Raw genomic sequence first — 20615 nt, 5'->3', positions numbered from 1 at the left:
CACATTCGTGACTTTGACATGAATTATTGTAATATATTCTTTTACACACAATTTTACTATTTTCACACCTTATTTCACGACAAGATTTGACAATCTGAGTTTTATATGTAGAGCTTAACACAACTCCTCCAAATAGATATTAGAAAAAATTCCAATCAACAAAATTTTTTGTATTACAATTTAGCACCAATAAAGACACCTTGATATTTAAATTATGAATTGATCATATCAAGAAACAAAAACAAATACTTTGTTATGAAGGAAAGTCCAAAACTTAAGAAAGAATATAAATACTGAATAAATTACGACTAAATTGAAATCCCATGTTTGCCAAATCAAATACATAAATTCCCACAAAAATTATCAAGTAATCAAAAATTTACAAAAAATCATTTCGAATCGAATCCATCAAAGACTGACGCAATTCCTTCTTGAGTTCAGCATCGTCCAAAATATCGGACCGAATTTCCTCCACGAGTTCATCCCGCATGGCGTCGTCATCCAGCAGCATGGTTTTCAACTTTTCCTTCAACTCGTCGAAAATCTCACTCTTAACGTCATCTTTCAACTTGGGGATGAATTCTTGCTTCAATTCGTCAACCAGATCCTTCGTCAAGTCGTGATCTTTAACGATTTTCTTGTGAATATCGGCCAAAAGTTCGGCTTTCAAATCAGCATCGTTCATCAGCTCCTGTTTTATCTCTTCGCGTAAAATGTCCTTGATTTCGGAGACGAGTTGATCCTTCAGATCGTCATCGGAACGAAGATGGTCTTCAATTTCGGACCGCAAGTCTTTCAAAATCGTTTCCTTGATTTCGTCCTTCATGCCGGCGGCGAGTTCTTGGGTGAGTTCGGGTTTAAGCGAGGCGATCACGTCGGACAGGATTTCCGCTTTGATGGACGACATAGTAGTTTTCTTGGTCTGTGGGTGAAAAAGTTAAAAAATGTTACTAAAGCAAGCATAGCACAGATTTATGAATGTTTCCCACTTAAAAAAAGGGAAAGGTTCAAGAGATTAGAAAATTTATGCTCAGCGAACAGCAAATTAAAATGCGAAAGTTAACCGTCATCCCTAAAGAAAGGACACAAATTTGCAACTGAAATTCATAATCATACCGAAAATTCAGATTTTCCAGGAGTTTGGGGCACTCCATCATTTCCGGGCCACGTGTCCTTTGCAGAAACTTCCACAATTTGATCTGGAAACTTTGGCGGATCCGGAGTTGTCGACGCTGGTGAAGTCTCCTCGTCGACCTCAGCATTTACCAAGACGACCCAGTCACTGGCGGACCCCTCAGACGAAGATGACGCTCTGGGAGCAAATTTGGCCAATTTTTCGCAACAAAATTCTTCCACGGACTGCGCCTTGAAAAGATTCGCAATTCTGTGAAGTTCTTCGAGCTCCTGCTCGTCCTCGATGTAGTTCATATCGTAGCAGTAGAAAACCTGATCAAATTAATAATGCAGGATTTAATCACCTTAAAGTTGTAATTAATTGGAGACAATTTCACGCCATATTTTTGCGTGGAAGGTTTCCGAGCGAAAATAAAGTTACCAATTATTACATACATTAACAATTTCATGTAAATACTCCTACACACTTAAAATTTTATCTTGTTGAAGAGAATTTTTTTAAAGAACAGGTTAAAAATAACAAAATCTTAGAAAATTAGACTAAACAAATTTCATACCAATTTAGAAATCAATCAAAATTTGTCAAAAAATCCAAAAATTAGATACGTATTAAATATCTATCAAATCTTAATTAAAGCTTAAAAAATTCATGTAGACTTTGTTAACGATTTTCGATACATAATTTTTCATACATTTTGAGAAAAATTTTCGAACATTTTTTTTAAACTAAAACCATTATTTCTTCAAAAAATTATCAAATTAAAAAAAAACACGTTTTCTTACCCCGAGCATCCTGCGAAAATGAAGTTCATTCAGATTGTCCAATTCCGGACGCTCGAACAAGTTTCCGTTCCACGAGTCGATAAAGTCGTCCAAAATTTTGGACTCTCCGTACACGATGTCCTTATGGAAGGAGACCTCGGTCCAGCAAAAGTCTCCGTTCGTGTTGGGTCTCCTCAAGGTAAAATAACGGTCGATTTCCCGGCCCGTTGTCTCAAACGCCAACTTGAGATCTTCTGAACGATATTGTCCCGCGGCAGGTCGGTCCTTGCCCTGAAAAGGATAGAAATTTAATTTCTTATTTCTCTCTAATTCTCAATTATGGGAACGTTACATACTTAATGAAACCAATTCTAAAGTTCCCATAGAATTAGCAAGACAAATGCGTAAATCTTTGTGCAAAATCATTTCATAAAATTTACAAGGTTCATAAAAATTTTCAAATTCTTGCACTTTAAAAGTCTTCAATACATGGTCAAAATAGTTTCACTAGTTTTTTTTTACTTACCCAGTTTACCGACTTGTAATGCACTCCTTGTGTTTGAGCCATCTTTCTTGAAGCACTTGCAAAAAAAATTGGCCACCTTTTTGTCTTTCAAATAGGTTTTGACATAAGGTTTTACTGCTGACTTGAGAAAGACTCGAAACGAACTGAACAACTATTGCTTAAGGCAACAGTGAAGGGCAAGAAAAACAAGAAACGTTTCGATCACTATTTCGTGTGTTGCAGCTGCCTCTCAATCGTTGCTTTGTTCACCGCCAGACAGAGCTCAGCGAACGAGGCTGCTGCTGCTAAATACGCGTCAAGAAAGATGGCAAAATTATTGCATGGCATGAAAATGAGCGAGTGAACAGGAACTATAATTAGTCAAGTTATTTGTGTCAGTCACCTCATTTACATATTTTAACGCATTCGTGAGAGGCATAGAGTTTATTCAATATGGAAAGCCCGTATCGCTGAAAATGGGCATAGTGAGATTTATGCAAATGAGGTGATAAGCCTAATCCTAAGATGATGATCTGTGCATAAAAATTAGACCTGATTTTGTTTGGGTTTCTTCAATGGGTATTTGCATAAATCTTGTTATGTATATATGATTATACATAAATAAGTGGTACACAGTGAGAGGAGACAGAGGAGAGTATTTATTAGTGGAGAGTTAAAGATGGAGTGATGTACAGATTCATAACTAATTACATATACATATCTACGTAGGCATACATATACCTAACACTACCCTCTCACGAAAAAATTTTTCTCCTGAAAAATAGTCTGAAAGAGTGTGTAGGTTTGCAAACTAAAAATTTCAGTAGTCACAATTTGAATTAGAAATTTTGATGGTTTACATATGAAAAATTCATGGAAAAATGAAAAATGAAATGACTCCGGAAAACAAACATGAACAAAGATTTTGCATGAATAACACTGAACAATTTAATACACATATCGAATGACGCAGTAAATTTGCAGGGCTGGAACTTGAGAAGATGGTATGGCTCGCAATCGGTGGTAGAATTGTGTCATCTCAGGCGTGGTGGTGGTGGTTGACTCATATAAAACTTGCAGATTGGGACAAAACGATAAACAAAGAAAAATACATTTTTGTGGTCGTGGTATGTGGTCCATCGGGACATCGGAGATACATAAATACGCAGACTTGTGAGGGTTTTGTCGGGGAGAACCCATAACCGGACAACTCGAAGACGCAGGGTTTTGTGTGGGTGACCCATAACCGTGACTCGTTAAAAAAGGGGAACTATGTACAATGTGGATTTCCATACTTGAACACGCAAATAATATGTAGACGTTGCTCATTACAAACATTAATCTCAAGGCGTTATATTTCATTCTCAGCCTGGGAAAGTGGTGACAACGCAGAGCGAGCATAAAAGTTCAGCAGAATTTTGAGACAAGGTGAATCAGATTACATTTTTGCAACAAAATTTGATAAAGAATTGGGACAATTTTCCAGACGAAATGAATAAAAATGACATTTTTGCAAATATTTTGCAGAAATTTTGATAAATTTTGAACGAATTTTGATCAAAATTTTTCAGAAATTAAACGGAATTTTTTTTTACAATATTTTTACGATTTTTTAACAATTTTGAAGGACAATTTTGCATATATTTTTTTGACGTGTTTAAAACAAATAACGGAATTTTGAATTTTGCATATTTGCTCGAATTATGAAATGTAAATGTTGGACTGGAGATTTGGAAATTTTAAGAATGGGGGAAGATTTGCAGGGTGGTTTAGAACCAATTTACAGACCTGATAGCATCCGGGAGGATAATCCAATTTACAGACCAGATGACGAAAATTCAAAAAAAGTTTCACAGGAAAATCACACAGTTTACGCAAGGTTTTGAGAAGAGAGATTTGGGAAGTTTCCCTATCGGAAGCAAAATGACAAGCTCTAAGGGGCGGTGGTCAAGCTGCTTAGTCGTCGCAGTCGTAGCAAATTTGGTAGGTGATATGTCTTGCGAAGAATTTTGAAAATTTTAAAATCCATTGTGAGTGGGAGGAGCGAAAGAAAGTACTCGACGGTCCACCAATGTTATGTATATATGATTATACATAAATAAGTGGTACACAGTGAGAGGAGACAGAGGAGAGTATTTATTAGTGGAGAGTTAAAGATGGAGTGATGTACAGATTCATAACTAATTACATATACATATCTACGTAGGCATACATATACCTAACAATCTCAAGATGCCCATTTTCGGTGATATACGGGCTTTTTTCCATGTTGAATAAACTTTATGCCTCTCGCGAATGCGTTAAAATATGCAAATGATGTGAGTAGCACAAATAACCGAACTACATGTATATGTGTATATTTATATATATGAAACTCTGTATTACGGGTAAAAACTTCAGCTTGGTATTAAAATTATCCGTAAAAATTTGATACCAATATTTGACAATTTGTATTCTGAATGACACGATTTGCATGCAGATAACACACTGCATCAACTTTTCTAGGTACATAAATGTTTAATTACGCTTAATTTATTTAATGTTTTAATATTGTTAATTTAAGAATAATTTCGACGCCTTCGTTTTTTACATTTACATATTTATTTAAGCAACTTATAGTTAATATTTTCGACACGTGGTTAGAATCGTGCATGAGATTTTATTTCGGTGCTGAACTGGAATACAGTGAACAATATTATTTGGTGTTCTGTTTCATGCGCAGAATTTGGCTCAGCTTTTGCAACATCCATGCACTCCCCTATTGCATAGATAACAATGCATCAATCGTGACTTCAACAATGGTCGAATAGTACGTCGATTTCGTTTCCCGCTTCAACCAAAAGAAATTATAGCCTAGAATTCCCGCGTAAATTCGAACCGGTCGGACAGCCCGGACCCGACGGCGCAGCCATTTCTTGTTACACCACGAAAAACTTGCTATCGAACGTTCCCACCCGCACTTTATTTTGCATCCATTTTCGTAAACGTTGATCGCAACAGGCAATAAAGCATCAATTACGAACGGGATCATTCCCGCCACGCTGGGAAAGTAGAGATAGAGCGGGAACGGAATAGCGCGGTGTAATCCGATCGTGAAAAAGTTGAACATGACGCTGCAACTTAAACCAACCGTCATCAGCCAGGCGGAGGCTCTAGCAGTAATGTCGTACGCTAAAGATAGCACGATTTCTAATTCCACGTACGTTTGGAAAGTTTGAAATGCGTGGGTTGGACTAAGCGCGAGTCGAGCGGAATTATTTTCCATTTCAGAAATGACGTAGTTCACGAGGCGGACGGACATTGTTAATCCGCAAACGGCAAGGGAAAAGGTTCTGCAGGCCATGGAGATTGGGGGTATGTTGAGAATTTGGAGAACGAGGAAACGTAAGACTTGGAGAAATTGAGAATTTAGTGAAGGTGCAAAATTTTTGAGAAGTATGGAAAGCGGATCCAGGTCTCGATACGCCCCAAGCGGGGAGATAAAGTAGGGGTAAATTGAGAACAGCGAGACGAATATGATCGCAACGATGACAGGTATATCGAATCGTTTGACGGGATGGAGATTAGTGCTGCTAGGTTCTATAAATTATGGTAGACAGGTTAATTAATGTGCGAAATTTGGAAAAAATTGCTAAAATTTCAATTATTTAAAGGGACTTACCCGATTTTACCCGTTTTTCCAGCCTCATCAAATTTGCTAACCCGATCAAGGCACATTCCACAAAAAGCAGTTGTACAATTTCTGCAATAATTGTGAATAGGGCGATTACCAGGGTAGCTCCGAGGATTAGCAATTTCAGCAAGGAGAGAGTCACTGATCCGAAAAGGTGCGCAGATAGTAGGACGAGACTCGGAATCAGGCCAGTAAGCGGAACCAGGATAAATGTCATAACACCCCAGCGAAGCAATTTGCGTGAAAGTGGGTGGTACACGAATTGCTTGGTTTTTCCATTCCACTCGACAGGACAAAGGCCTAGGTGGCGAAACGAGGTGGAGAAAATATCCAAAGCTTGGTTCGTTAAACGGGTCGTCATTTGAGAAAATGTGTAGGCACAAGCAAGCAAATTAGCGTCAAGAGTTTCGTGAAATTTAGATTTTCATTTTGAAATATAAAGCTCCGATACTTGCAAATTTCTGAGTGGCCCTGGCGTGTGGTGTTTCACGAAAGGATTTATATGTAGATATACGCGAAATAGTATGACGTAATTCTATAAAAAATAATTTATGTTTAAATTGTTCCAGAAGGTTTTTCTGCATACGTTCTTAAATGGAATTATCTATTTGTGTTATTGAATTTAACAGATACATATATTAAAATATTTAAGTGGATTACTACATTCTAAAGCCTTAAGTGAATGCGTATGTATGTAAAAATAGAGCGGATATATAAATACTTGTGAAAAATGCCAAAATCGTTACGAAATAAATAAGTCTGTAAAAACGTACAAAATTTAGATTTCTTGAACTTAATGATATTTGTATTTAGTTAAATTTCCTTTTGCACAACAATTAAAAAATATCGTCCCTAATTGCTTAAATCCTAAGTATTTACAGATTTTTTCAGTTATCGCGGAAATATGCAAAAATATTATCTGAAAACCTAGAAATATGTGGGAATATTTTAAAATCTGTATGATCATGTATAAAATTAGGTACCACACCCACACAAATTTTGACAGTCGACCGCCATAAAATTAAAAACTCGATAGTAAATAAATGTGTAAATATCCATCTTCTGATGAATGCACAAGTAAGTATCTGGATACTTACTAATGCATGTACATATCTAAATATGTACACACCTATGCAAATAAATAAATTAAAATATATCTAAACTTGGAATTTGTGGTAGTTGACGTTGGAAACTATCGACCTGAATAATCGGATTATTTAATTATTTTATAACTGAATAGTCTCCTAAGTTTCTAAAAGAATATGTGCTCATTAAGTATTTAATACGTACTGACCTATACAATACTGGTTTTTGTCCAATAAGCACATACCTGTAAGACAGAAATAACTTGACCTGTTCTGGTAATGGTATACCATTACCATAATTAATTATGATATTTTAATTTGATGCAGAAAAAGTGGTAAGGACAAACATTTTGAGTGAATCAGATTTTTTAAATTATAAGTACCTTTACTCATCAAAATTTGTTCATTGTGACGTTTTTTTTCACATAATTCTTAATCTTGATCCAAATTAGCACGGATTTCTGAAGAACATGAACCCAACTTGCATTTTGAATTCTTCTGTTTCTATTCACATTGGAAAATTAGGGGGTGTAAATATTTCCCAATTTGGGCATTATTCTACCTTACTCTATATCGGTCATTATCATACATATGCATGTATGCATGTACATATGTATTTATGCATGCAAATCTGAACCCAATATCAGTTACGTACATACATTCTTAAAAAATCAAGCTTGTATACATGCATATTTACATATGCATACATGCATATGTACGTATTTACAACCTACACCATACATATGTACATAAAAATGGGTCCCCTCGTTTCACATCGGACAAGTGGGGAAAGCATTGTGGATACTTATGTAAGTATGCAGTAAAGGGGACATGCATAATGTATAAGTGCCTATACTGATTCAGCAAGGGTCGGCTACCATGGCAACCTTGAAGGGATAGACTATTTCAAATACATCCATTTACGCGTTACAGTAACACCACCACTGCGGAACCTGTTTCTATCTATGAGATCCTGATTCCATTCCGAGAACTAAAAAACCATTGCAGGGATATGTACACAGACTCCAGCTTTCATTATTACGTGGTAATGACCACCTTGTGCATAATGGTATCCTAATATTAAGCAAGCAAAGCAACCCGTCTTCTAAATAAATACGTATGGACATATGTATTTGCATATGTATGTATGTACATATGGACATACCAGGAAATACTTACGACCCACATGACAAATCTGACAGTTGAAGATTCACAATTATTTAATTTATCAGTACAATTGGCTGAGAATGATAATTAGGGAACTTATTTAAATATTTAGTTTTAAAATGTTGGCAGAAAAAATGATTGAGAAAATACCCTTCGTCAAGTGTGCCAAGTGGGGGATGGTTTTAGATTTGGTGAGTTTTTTAACCTTATTTTCTCAATTTCAATCTTAAAAATTTGGCAGTGTATTGATTTCTCGGTATTAAAGTTGCTACCGCTTGGTACTAAAATTATACCGGTCCGTCAAAATTTGCTACCGATATGGATGATACTTTAGTACCGAGCTATTACTACGCGGTACACTTATCAATACCGCTTTGGTATAGTCAGATATGAATACCGCTTGGTAGTATTTTAATACTGGATTTCTAAGAGTGTTGGGGAATTAAATTATTTACAAAGTTCTGAAATATTTGTGCAGGTTTTGACGCTGGCTATATTTATTTTATACACGGCGTTATGGATGGGAGTTTCTGTACAGATTTCTACCCTACTTTTGGAGGGGGATAATAAAATCGGGGACGATTTGGCACCTGCCATGTTAATGAGTATGTCAGATTTTTCGGTTTTGTATTATAAAAATTTTGTTTATAAGTTTATGTAATAAATTTATTTGACTATGCAGTTACAAGATTTGCAATATTGGTCGTCTCTCTGTTAATAAATCTGGTGGAGTTGGCAGCCATAATATTTTTGCTTAATGCGATACAACAGGTATGTATGTAATTATGCAAATATTATTTTAGGACTATTATTAAGTTTTCAAATACTATTCAAATTTTGGAAAATTATATTACGAGGCAATTTGCAATTAACTCAGTCGGTGGTGTACATGCAAAATCCGTAAATTTTGTAAAATAATTTCACCAACTGTCACGAAAGAAAAAGAAACACCTGCTTTGATTAAATTAAAAAAGTTGTGACCTATTTTTTTCTACGCAATGGTAGTAAAATTTTGTAAAAGTATACTTTTGCGGATTTTACGTACAAGGTTACCAACCCTGCCTTAAACTTATGCAAGTATTTGTAGGACAGATCCCCATAAACTGGTTAAGCTTTCGTAAAGTATTCCACCCAGATTTGCAAGAATTTGCATCACTTTTCACTTGAAAAAAATGTTCAAATTGCAAATCGGACAGATTATGAAATATTCATGAATTTACATAGTCGAAGTTTATGAAGTTTTCTATAAGATTGGCAAAGTCTACTTAATCGTTCAAAGTGAACTTTTTCTGTTAAATTTTTTATTTAAAAGTCTAAATCCATTCTTTCCTCAATATCGAAATTAATTATTTCCTCAAATTTCCAGGACAGTCCAGTCCTCGATGTCGCCCGATTTGGCCGATTTTACATCAAAGTCTTTCTATTTTTCACGACATTTATCGCAATTTGTGTCCTCACACGGGGAAAATCGGGTCGTTCTTATATCACACTGGCGATCCAATTACTACGCGTCATCCCTGCCCTTCTAGTTCACAAATTCGTCCGTGAATTAGAATACGAAGCTTTCGAAGGGTTGAAGAAAGTCGACCTTAAAGCGGACGACATCGCCGCATCACGAATCGATTTACGCATCATCGAACAACTAAAAGAGCGTCAAGAGCAGATAACTTGCAAGTCACGTGTCGACCTCGTGGAGCAGATTGGTCGCCGAAAACTCACCCCACCGCACGGCCCCCCGCCCCCAATTCCGCCCCGATTAACTAAGAGTCAGGCGAGTCTGCACTTTTCGAGAGAATCCATCGTCGCAGAGGTGCACACGCTGGTGTAAAAAAAGACACTTTTGTAACAAAATTTTTGTTATGTTTTTTTAAATCTATGTCGAAATTAATGCAATTTTTTAAGAATTTATTTTGTATGGACTCAGAAATTGATGTAAATATGTATGTGTAAAATGTTATTAATCGTGATATTTTTTGATGCAATACACAAAATTGCCATGATTTTTGGGCTTTATATACTCTTTATAAATATTTACATATAGAAATTTAGTTAAGGAATTTGCAATAATTGTTCATGAAATGAAACTTGAATGGAATTTATATATGTAGTTCGCATAGTAAAATAAAACAAGTGTTAATTATTTACATACACAATATGCGGAAACATTATTGTCTTTAACCTGACTGAAAATAATGCAAATTTATTCCTTGAAAATGCTTCACTTTTCCTTGAACACGATTGGAATCTTATTCTCTTGAATGAAGATTTCCATCCATTCCCATGTTTCTCTGGTAAACTGTAAATGTTCAAAATATCAATTTATTTACATACAAGGTTGCTCTCGACAGAAAATTCGAAAATTTCCAAAAATAAAAACACTTTAAAAACACTCACTCGAATTCCCGAAATATACACATCGTCCACTCCCTTCATTTGCAAGAGCCACTGCTTCATCTGCGCCATCCGATCTTCGATCAGATCCAAGTCTTCGGAAAAGTCATTTCGCTTCTCGTTAAATCGTATTTTAAAACCTCTGAGACCTAATGTCATTTTAAAAAAAGAACAATTAGGAACACCACGACAGTACAATGAAAATAAAAATATGTAATTTTATCCGTACTCGACAACAATTTCCCGAAATTTGAAAAACCTTGGATAAAGCGCGAGAAATTGTCCTTATTAACATATACTAGCACCTTAATCTCCAAGTATTTTAATCCCAGCGCAGCAAACGCTTCCAGATAAGATTGCACTTTGGAAAATAGACATGAATACATATCATCATGGTAAATTGAGAAATTTTCCAACTTTGGGAATGGCGTCTTTAATCCAGCAATTACTTCGACTGGGTGAAGATTCTCGACATGTAGGTTTTCTACTTCCTTAAATAAATCCTTCTCCTTCATAACATTTCGTAATAAATCACACAAAGTTGTATCACTGGTACATGCAGAAAGCCATAAACTTTGCAAATTTGGCATCCTTGCTGTGCCAATATTTTGCAACTTATCCCCACAGCTGAACAAATTAAGTGCAGAGTTTTCAAATTCTTTAAGCTTTTTCATTCTCGGGATGTGCAAATCCCTCGGACCAATTCCAGTCTCGAACTGGTACGGAAGCTCCCGCCCAACCCGCAAGTAGAATAATTCCACGGTATCCTTCACCTGATCCAAGATTTTGTTAAGTTTACGAAGGAAATTTGCACTTTGGAGATCCGATACTTCGATTAATGAAACATTCAATTCGACCCGTTTGAGGGACCCGTTCCGACCAAAGTCGGGAAGCTGGTTGCCATCGGAAAAGTAATAGGTCAGGTTTGGGGCAGAATTAAGGAGCCATTGTGTCATCTTAAGGGCACCCGGGTGGTTGGTGACGTCTTCGATTCTGAGGGATATCAATTTATGCAAAGTACACGGGTAAAAGTCGACATTGATATTAGATTCTTCATCAGCATTTTCGAGCGATTCGACAAAGTTGACTCTAAGCCTTTTCAAATTTGGCAAGCAATTTTGCACTATTTTGTACAACGTTGTCGGGATAAAGTCGGCATGGTCGCAGTCTACCCAAAGGTCTTCTATAAAGTGACCAAACTGACCGGAAATCTGGAGCAATTTTGACTCCGCGGAGGAAAGGTGTTGAGCCGCTGAGTGGTCGTCACATTCACCTGTAAGGTCAAGATGAGTTATACTTCTGGCCAGTCGGGGTTCCATGGTGAGACAAAATTGCTGAAAGGGGATGGGATTGCAGGCATGATTCCCCCAGGGGTCGAGGCGAAGGGTCAACTTGGGGTGAGGCATGGACAGTAAGATGATTTTATTCCAAAAGTGAGAAACCAGACGGGCCGTTTTTCCGTGGACGGATCCATTTTGTAATATTTTTTCAAGAATCTGTAAATCAGTTAAATTTGAAATTTTTTATAATGCGTAACAGATTTTGCTTTAGGATGAAAAGGTTGAAATTTGCAAAAATGCATTGGTTGAATTTTAAATTTTCAAAATTTACAATCGGATTTTGTAGGGCTGCTCGCATCGCGTGGTGTTCCTCGTCAATGTTTTCCATACTAAATTTGGAAAATGAAAAAAAAATCAGAAAAATGTATGTATATGAAATATCGTGAATGTTCTTTAAGAAATAGGTAATGACTTTTAATAATTAAAAATATGTAAGTATCTACAAACTTCTATTCGTGGAGATGTTCGGGTTAAAATTGAATATTTGCTGCGGCAAGAAATAACACGGAGTTCTAATTTGTAATTTGTAAAACAGTGGACACAAATTAGAGGCAGAAAGTAACAAGAATACAGATAATTCATTGACAAAAGTTTCGCTTGTGAATGGAAAACAGTAACGGTTCATGCAGATGGTGATGGCACAGATCTGTACCTAACTTTGTCTACATTCGTGCATCTGGTTTGTGAGCAGCTTTTCATGTACATATGTAATTTACATACAATGAACGTACTTCTGTGAATGTGAGACATGCAAAGAAATTAATATGAATGCATCACACATATAAACAATTATATGTACGTAGGTGTTTTATTATTAATTTTCAAAAGGTATGTTCCGCACTGTTTCTGACCAAAATTTTGATGAAATAACAAACTTCAAATACATTTAGGAGGCTGTGATTTTTTTCAGCTCTGTGGGTTAACATAAACACTAGCAATAAATCGGCAAACTTTACCTCGACGGAAAAAATGCTAAATTTGCAAATTAAATATCGTAGTGTGATTTAATTTTTAATGCTGGATGGGCAATAAGTGTCGCAGATTTATGGTTGAATCCTTAAAATTTACGATGAAGACTGCCCAACACAAAACACAAATTCAATTGGGTCAATAATTTTAAATGATGGCGAAACGAGGTCTCGGGCAAAAAGTCGCCAGGACGCTCAAAATCCGTTTCTTCCACAGAAAGGCTCCGGAAACTAGAGGAACAAATAATGAGAGATCCGCGATTGAAGCTGTCCTATTTAGCAGATGAGATGGGTGTTTCAAAACCAGCAATTTGTTCCATGTTAACTGAAGACTTAGGTATGAAAATGGTTTCCGCCCGTTGGGTACCAAAATTGCTTTCAGCATCTCAAAAACAGGATCGAGTTGACTTTTGCAATGACCTATTAAACCTATTAAATGAAGACTTGAACCTGCTCAATATTTTATTAGTTGCATATGGTACTTGGGTTTACTATTATGACCCGGTGACCAAATAATAATTCCCTCAATGGAAGCACGAGGGGTTGCCACCGCCCGTTAATTGAAAAGTGCAAAAATCTGACAAAAAAATGATGATGACCACTTTCAAGGATACCAAAGGTCCCCTCCTTATAAAATTTATTGCTGTAAATACTACAATAAATGGGGCCGTGTATGCAGGAACCCCGAAGGAGCTGCGTCCTCCGGTTGAAAAGAAACGTGGGGTCAAAATAAAGAGTTGGCCTTTTTTTAGACGACAACGCGCCACCTCATACCTGGCTTTTTGCGAGTGTTAGTGCAGACGAAAATCGCTTTACCTGCACAAACCACGCCCCGTGCAGTCCAGACTTGTCCCTTAGTGATTATTATTCGTTTCGAAACTTAAAGAAAAACATCAGGGGAAAACGGTTTTCGGATGATAATGAAATCAAGTCGTAAATTTTGGCATATTTTCGAGGTAGATTTTAATGAGTTATTGCTAGTGTTAATGTTAACTTACAGAACTGAAAAAAATCACAGCATTCTAAAAGTATTTGAAGTTTGTTATTTCATCAAAAGTTTGGTCAGAAACAGTGTGGAACATACATTTTGAAAATTAATAATAAAACACCCACGTATAACTAATACACTGAGGCAAGAAGCAATTCCTGCAGGGGCACAGAATCAGTAATAAGGGTATAAACTTATGGAAATTTCTAATGCAAATTATATAGCTCATACATAAACTTTTGTAAATTTAGTCAGATCAAGTGTGTCTTTATTTTGTAAAAAAGTTTGTAAAATTAGTTTCCAAAATTTACGGATTTCACAAGTTAACAATGGCTGTTGTCTCAATACGTGTATAAGTTTGCAGAATTTACGGGTTTTACTATGTTACCAAGCCCTGCGTGAATTGCTTGAATTTAAGTAAGTGTTTGTAACCCAATAAACTGGTTAAGCTTTCGAAACGCTTCGTACCAAAAGGTGCACGAATTTGTATGACTTTTGTATGACCTTATAACAATTTTCAAATTGCACAACTGCGAGGATATGAAGTGCATCTTCGTGAATTTAGTCAAAGTTTATTTTAACCTTGTGAAGTTTACTTCAAAATCTGTAAATTCTAAAATGTAAATTTATTTAAGGTACTAATTTGCAATAATTACATATTAATGAAACTGGAATGGAATTTATGTAGTTCGCAGAGCAAAATAAGATATTATGTAAGTACTAATTATTTACATGCACAATGTGCGGAAATATTGTTTTTACATAAGCCGGCTGAAAATTAGGAAGATATTTACATACCACCCAATTAAGTATTATTGATTTATGAGATTTCTTGCTGCAAATTGCTTCACTTTTCCTTGAACACGAGGTACAAAATGAGCCAAAAGTGCAAGTCTTTTTCGCATCGATTTCACCAAATTGCACATAAAAAATTACAAATTCAGTTTTGGGTGGGGGGGATTAATATAGCATAGCTTTTTTGAATTATATTCAACCACACCCCCTTCAAAAATTGGGGAAGAAAATTGAGAAAAATGAGAAGGTCAATGTACACTCGGTACAGAAAGAAGTAGATACCAACTTGCATTTGACATTTGACTTCCCTCATGAGTATGAACATTTTGATGCATCAAGACTTTCAGAATTCGAAAATTGGCGGTTTTTCGACCTACATATAAATCGTTAAAAAAGTGACCTTAGCGGTCATTTTGCGGCTGACAACCTGATGCCAGATTTTTCTTCGTCAGAAGTGCCACATTTTCCGCTTTTGTTGTCCGCTGCGAAATGACCGCTACCATGACTTTTTTGGGGTCAAAGTTTCTGAGGGAGGGGCTTATACAGCAAGAGCCATAACAAACTCTAGCCACTAATGAGTACAGAGAGAGAGAAACAGAGTGAGAAAATGGATCGCGCATACGATCCTAACGCACGATGGTGGTGGATACCCACCGCCAACTACTTTTCTCACTCTGTCTCATCTTCTCCTGCGAAATATGGGAAATGATTTTGTGTTACATTTGGCCTGGTTTTTATCACGATTGGAATCTTGTTCTCTTGAATGAAGATTTTCATCCATTCCCACGTTTCTCTGGTAAACTATAAATATTCAAAATATCAATTTATGTAAAAGGTTAACAAACATTCAAATTTTAAAATGTTACAAAAACACTTTACAAAGCCTCACTTTAATTCCCGAAATATGAACATAGTCCACTTCCTTCATTTGCAGAAGCCACTGCTTCATCTTCGGAATCCAATCTTGGACAAAGTTCAAGTCATACGATTTGTGATATCTCCTCGTAAAGATAAACCGTATTTTCACAGTCTTGAGACCTAATGTCGTATTAAAAAAAAACAACTACATAAAAACACCACCCGAGTAATATGATCACGCACATAAATTATGAAAATAGGGCAGAAATCGCGACTTTCATACTAAAAAAATTATACCTGAAAACAATTCCCCGCAACTCAAAAATCCTTTAATAAAGTGGGCGAAATCGGTATCATGAAACTCTGTGGTCAGCTCCATCTCCAAGAATTTTAATCCAAGTAAAGCACACGCTTCTAGATCTCCACTTCGTAAAGTGAAGATCCATCATACCTGAACTTATGAATTGATAAACTCTCCAAATTTGGGAATGGTGTCTTTAATCCAGCAACTATTTCATCGTCATATAGATTCTGCACGTGGAGGTTTTTCACTCCGCTGAATAACCCCTTCTCTTCAATAACCCTTCCCAATAAACGATTCAAACCCGCCTTTCGTGTGCATGTGGAAATCCGTAAAGTTTGTAAAGTTTGGATCCTCGCTGTGCAAATGTCTCTTAGTTTATCTGCCCAGTTAAACAATTCAATCATGAAATTTCCAAAGTCTTTAAGCTTCTTCATTTTTGGGATGCGTAAATCAACCAGGCAATTTTTACTATTGGTGGGAAATTTATTATCAGGGGATTCAACCCCCAGATACAAAAATTCGATGTGATCCTTTACTTCATCCAAAATCTTGTTAAGTTTACGAATATGCTCAGAATTCAGATAGAGATCTTATAGCTTCTCACAATTCATGGTCAAATCAAACCGTTTAAGGGTCCCGTTCCGACCTAAATCTGGAAGCTGGTTGCTGCTCTGGAGGCAGAAATTGGTCAAGTTTGGGGCAGAATTAAGGAGCCATTGTGTCATCGCGAAGAAGTCGGGGTGCACAGTGGCATCAGTTATTTTGATTGAGATCAATTTATACAGGGTACAATCTGCAGGAACGTCCCATTGTGCGTCGTAATTTTCTACCCCTAATCGGAACTCAATCTCGATTTTTGTCAAATTTGGGCAGAAATTTTGCAGTATTTCGTACAACGTTGGGATGAAGTGGTGAGTGAGTGTCAAAGGTTAGCGATAAGTTTTCAATGAAGGAACCGAACTGACCGGAAACGTGGAGTAGTTGCGATTCAATGGAAGTAATTAATTGCATGATGGGGTGGTCACATTCACCGGAAGTGACATGTTCACCTATACTTCGGGCAAGTTTGGGTTCCATTTTACTACAAAATATTTGAAAAGGGGTCGCATTGCAGCAATTGTTGGGCGTGTCGAGGCGAAGGGCCAGCTTTGGGTGGGGAAGGGAAAGGGTGATTTTATTCCAGAAGTGGGATACGAGTCGGGCCGTTTTTCCGGAAACGGATCCATTTTGTAGAATTTTTTGAAGAATCTACATATTAAAAAGTTGTCAATGAATCAGGTTTTGATTTAGGGACCGTTCATAAATTCTCAAATTGGGAGGGGGGTCTAAGGCTCCAATGATGTCGTGACTATGGGACCCATGTTAAAGTGTTCGGAGGGAGGGAGGCTAGGTGTAGAAAATTGGGATTTTTGCGTTAGTAACGCAAAAATTATGTAATTATGTAACGCAGCGTTACATAATTTATGAACGGCCCCTTATTTATTCAAATACGAGATAGATTTTGTTTTAGATCGACAAATAGGGCACTTATTTACAATATGATTATGCAGAGCTGCTCGCATCGCTTGATTTCGTGGATCCGTCTCATGTATATTATCCATACTAAATTTTGGAAATGAAAAATTTAGGTGACATTTTTCTGGCAAAGTACATAGTTGTAAATGATAATAATTCAAACCTGGCACTTCTGGGGAGTTGTGACGGTTATGTATTATAATATTTGTCACGGCAATATCACAGGCTCTCTGATGTGCGCGATTGCAAGATAGTGTACAAATTTTGATAAATTATTAACGAGAATAATTAAGACATATGTGAAGAAAGTATGAATGGAAAGTAGCCGGTTTCAAGTTCAAACTTTGAACTTGATGATTATGTCAATTCTTTCATTAGCTTCTCAAGTGAACGGTTGGGTCTGTAAAACTAAGCTAGCTTGGTACCTGCCAGCTCACTCAATAATAAATATCTACAAAACATAAATCATGGTTGGTACAAAGAGAACTGCTCTACAAATTAAAAGCCCAGCAGTTCCAAACCTCACAATAAAAAAACAAACTAAAACCAGAGCCACATCTGCAAAAAAGATAAAACTGGGAGAAATTACAAACTGTGGTTATAATATCGATATAATGAGCCAAACCCAAAATAATCAACCAGGAGGAAGTGGCAATAGGGGAAATACGCCCATTACATTCAATATTTTATCCAGTTTGCTGAAAGAGAGTACGGCCACCTTAGCTCAACAACTGAATCAGAGATTTGATTCTTTGGATCGATCTATCACTAACCAAAATATAAAAATAAATGAGTTGGAAAATGAAGTGCAAATCATGAAAAGTTCCTTTTCAAAAGTGAGCAATGAAAATGAAGCTCTGTGGCGTGAATTGAACAAAATCAATCTAGTTTTTAGTGGTATACCAGAAGGAGAAAATGAGACGCAGCAGGATTTATTCTTTAAAATTTCCAAAATTATACAACAAACAACGGGAAAAAACATCAGCTTTGACACCGCATACAGAGTTGGCAAGCCCCTAAGCCGTTCCTCAAGGCCAGTAAAAATTCGTTTCCGGTCAATAGCTGAGAGAAATGAAGTATATTCAAATAAATTGAAAGTTTTAAAACCTATCTACATCAACGAAGACTTACCCCACTCAACAAGAAAAGAACATGCCATTATGAGACAGAAAAGAAGCCAACTAATTGCAAATGGACAATCACCTAACGACATCAGAATGGATTGGAAGAAAAGACAAGTTATTACAAGAAACTCATCACAAACCCATCATATTCGTCCAACGCATCATAGTCAAAATTTGACCCGTGGTTCACAACTGTCGAGCACTCTTCACCAGAGGCCAAAAGCTCGAGGTGATAGAGTGCGAGATGACCACGAAAGTCAAACAACATCGGAATGGCAAAATGTTGACGACGAAGACAATATGAACTGGACCCCAACTTTTGTAAACCAACAATCCCATTCTGATGCATGGCAAGATGTAAGTGATTTTAGTGACAATCAAAATCAAAACCCACCTTTTTTAGAGAAGATAAATCTTTAAAGGTCGCACATCTCAACCTAAACTCAATCAACAAAAAATTCCACCATCTCTCTGCATTTCTGTCCCTAAAAGACATTGACCTACTTTGTATAAGCGAATCGAGATTAAAATCACACAATATTTTAAGAAGCATTCCAGGATATCATATTTTTCGACAAGATTCAAATAATACCAGTGAACGTGGAGTGGCAATAATATCGAAATCTTACTTAAAAGTTAAACCCTTTAAAATCCCAAGTGATCTCACAACTCCACCTAATATTGAATTGCTATGCATAAATGTGCAAATAAACTTTAACAAATCATTCATTGTTGGATGTGTGTATCGACATCCCAACTACTTATTTGAAACACTCGAAAACAATAATATATATTCTTTCATGAATTTTTTACGTATTTATCTATGAGTAACAAAAATGTATATATCTTGGGGGATTTCAACCTCCGGAATCAAAAATCAATCTCACCACTCATGAATATCTTAAATAACCTATCTATATCCCAGTTGATTAATGAACCAACCTGTGGTGAGAATATGCTCGATTTAATAATTGTTAATAATACTGACACAGTCATAAGCATAAATGTATATAATCCACATTTATCAGACCACGCTTACACCGAGTGTGTTTTAAAACTATCCCGACCTATCCCAAAGAAAAGGAATTTCCAATTTAGAAATTATAAGAACATAGTCCCTGACGACGTTCACAGATTAATGAGTGATCTCAAAATTGAGAATAATGCATCACCTGAAGGAGCAACAACCATCGCTACATCCACCATTCTTAAAACATTTGACAAGCTGGCCCCAATTAAAAATAAAACGGTATACATCTATTCCTCGAAGAAATTTGTATCACAGGCTACAAAAAAGTTGATAAGAGAGAGAGATCAAACGTATAAATAACTCAAATTTAATCCAAGTACAATCAACCGTAGCAAACTTCTGGAGTTAAAAAAGAAGGTGGATGCAGCCATTTACCGTGACACAAAAATGGAATTCTCTGAAAAAGTTGAAGCATTACATATGTGGGGTGCCCTTCACAAACTCTACCCACTACTTGACCCTGCCCCGGACATTGAGATGAGCCCTGATGACATCAATACATTTTTTGCAGCCGTATCCACCCGACCCGATACAACTCAAGTCCCACCTCTCCCAATACAACCGTTGTTTCCTTGGATCAACTCTGGGAAAACTTTCCAATTCCAAGAACTAACAACACAAGAAGTCACCTCATGTTGGAAGAAAATTAAAAACAAAACCTCCATTTCATGTGATACATTAGGTATGTGTAATAACATGATTAATTTGTGTATGGGTTCTTTAAAATTCAGAGAAGAGATAACGAACCTTTTCAACTGTTTTATCAAATCAAACAAAATCCCAAGTTTGCTGAAACTGTCAAAGGTTGTACCTATCCCGAAAACTAAGCAAGTTTTATCACCTAATGAACTACGTCCTATTTCTATTCAACCTATCTTAAGTAAAATTCTTGGTAAATATATGTTTGACAAATTGTATACATATTTAGATACAAACAATATGCTCTCTAAATTTCAATTTGGATGCAGGAAATTCC

At 36.4% G+C, this 20615-nt stretch overlaps 3 protein-coding genes across 3 annotated transcripts; 1 reads left to right on the top strand and 2 right to left on the bottom strand.

Annotated features, from left to right (window-relative positions):
• Nucleotides 1-12: 12 nt before the first annotated feature.
• Nucleotides 13-2598, bottom strand: LOC110860737. Its single transcript, XM_022109833.2, has 4 exons — nucleotides 2423-2598; nucleotides 1918-2187; nucleotides 1117-1446; nucleotides 13-922 (listed from the first exon to the last, which is right to left on the bottom strand). Exons 1-4 carry the CDS (start codon nucleotides 2462-2464, stop codon nucleotides 380-382), a joined length of 1185 nt encoding a protein of 394 aa, XP_021965525.2. The 5' UTR covers nucleotides 2465-2598; the 3' UTR covers nucleotides 13-379.
• Nucleotides 2599-8209: 5611 nt separating this feature from the next.
• On the top strand, nucleotides 8210-10468 carry LOC110860736. Its single transcript, XM_022109832.2, has 4 exons — nucleotides 8210-8517; nucleotides 8805-8931; nucleotides 9009-9097; nucleotides 9693-10468. Exons 1-4 carry the CDS (start codon nucleotides 8446-8448, stop codon nucleotides 10152-10154), a joined length of 750 nt encoding a protein of 249 aa, XP_021965524.1. The 5' UTR covers nucleotides 8210-8445; the 3' UTR covers nucleotides 10155-10468.
• Nucleotides 10469-10482: 14 nt separating this feature from the next.
• Nucleotides 10483-12645, bottom strand: LOC118439378. Its single transcript, XM_035860630.1, has 5 exons — nucleotides 12505-12645; nucleotides 12329-12386; nucleotides 10947-12213; nucleotides 10721-10866; nucleotides 10483-10622 (listed from the first exon to the last, which is right to left on the bottom strand). Exons 2-5 carry the CDS (start codon nucleotides 12383-12385, stop codon nucleotides 10545-10547), a joined length of 1548 nt encoding a protein of 515 aa, XP_035716523.1. The 5' UTR covers nucleotide 12386; nucleotides 12505-12645; the 3' UTR covers nucleotides 10483-10544.
• Between the last annotated feature and the right edge of the window lie 7970 nt (nucleotides 12646-20615).

The sequence above is a fragment of the Folsomia candida genome, unplaced genomic scaffold (assembly GCF_002217175.1).
Source record: "Folsomia candida strain VU population unplaced genomic scaffold, ASM221717v1 Fcan01_Sc034, whole genome shotgun sequence".
Taxonomy (NCBI): Eukaryota; Metazoa; Arthropoda; class Collembola; order Entomobryomorpha; family Isotomidae; genus Folsomia; species Folsomia candida.
The sequence above is the reverse complement of the archived record's forward strand: the minus strand, read 5'-3'. Positions and strand labels throughout refer to the sequence as shown.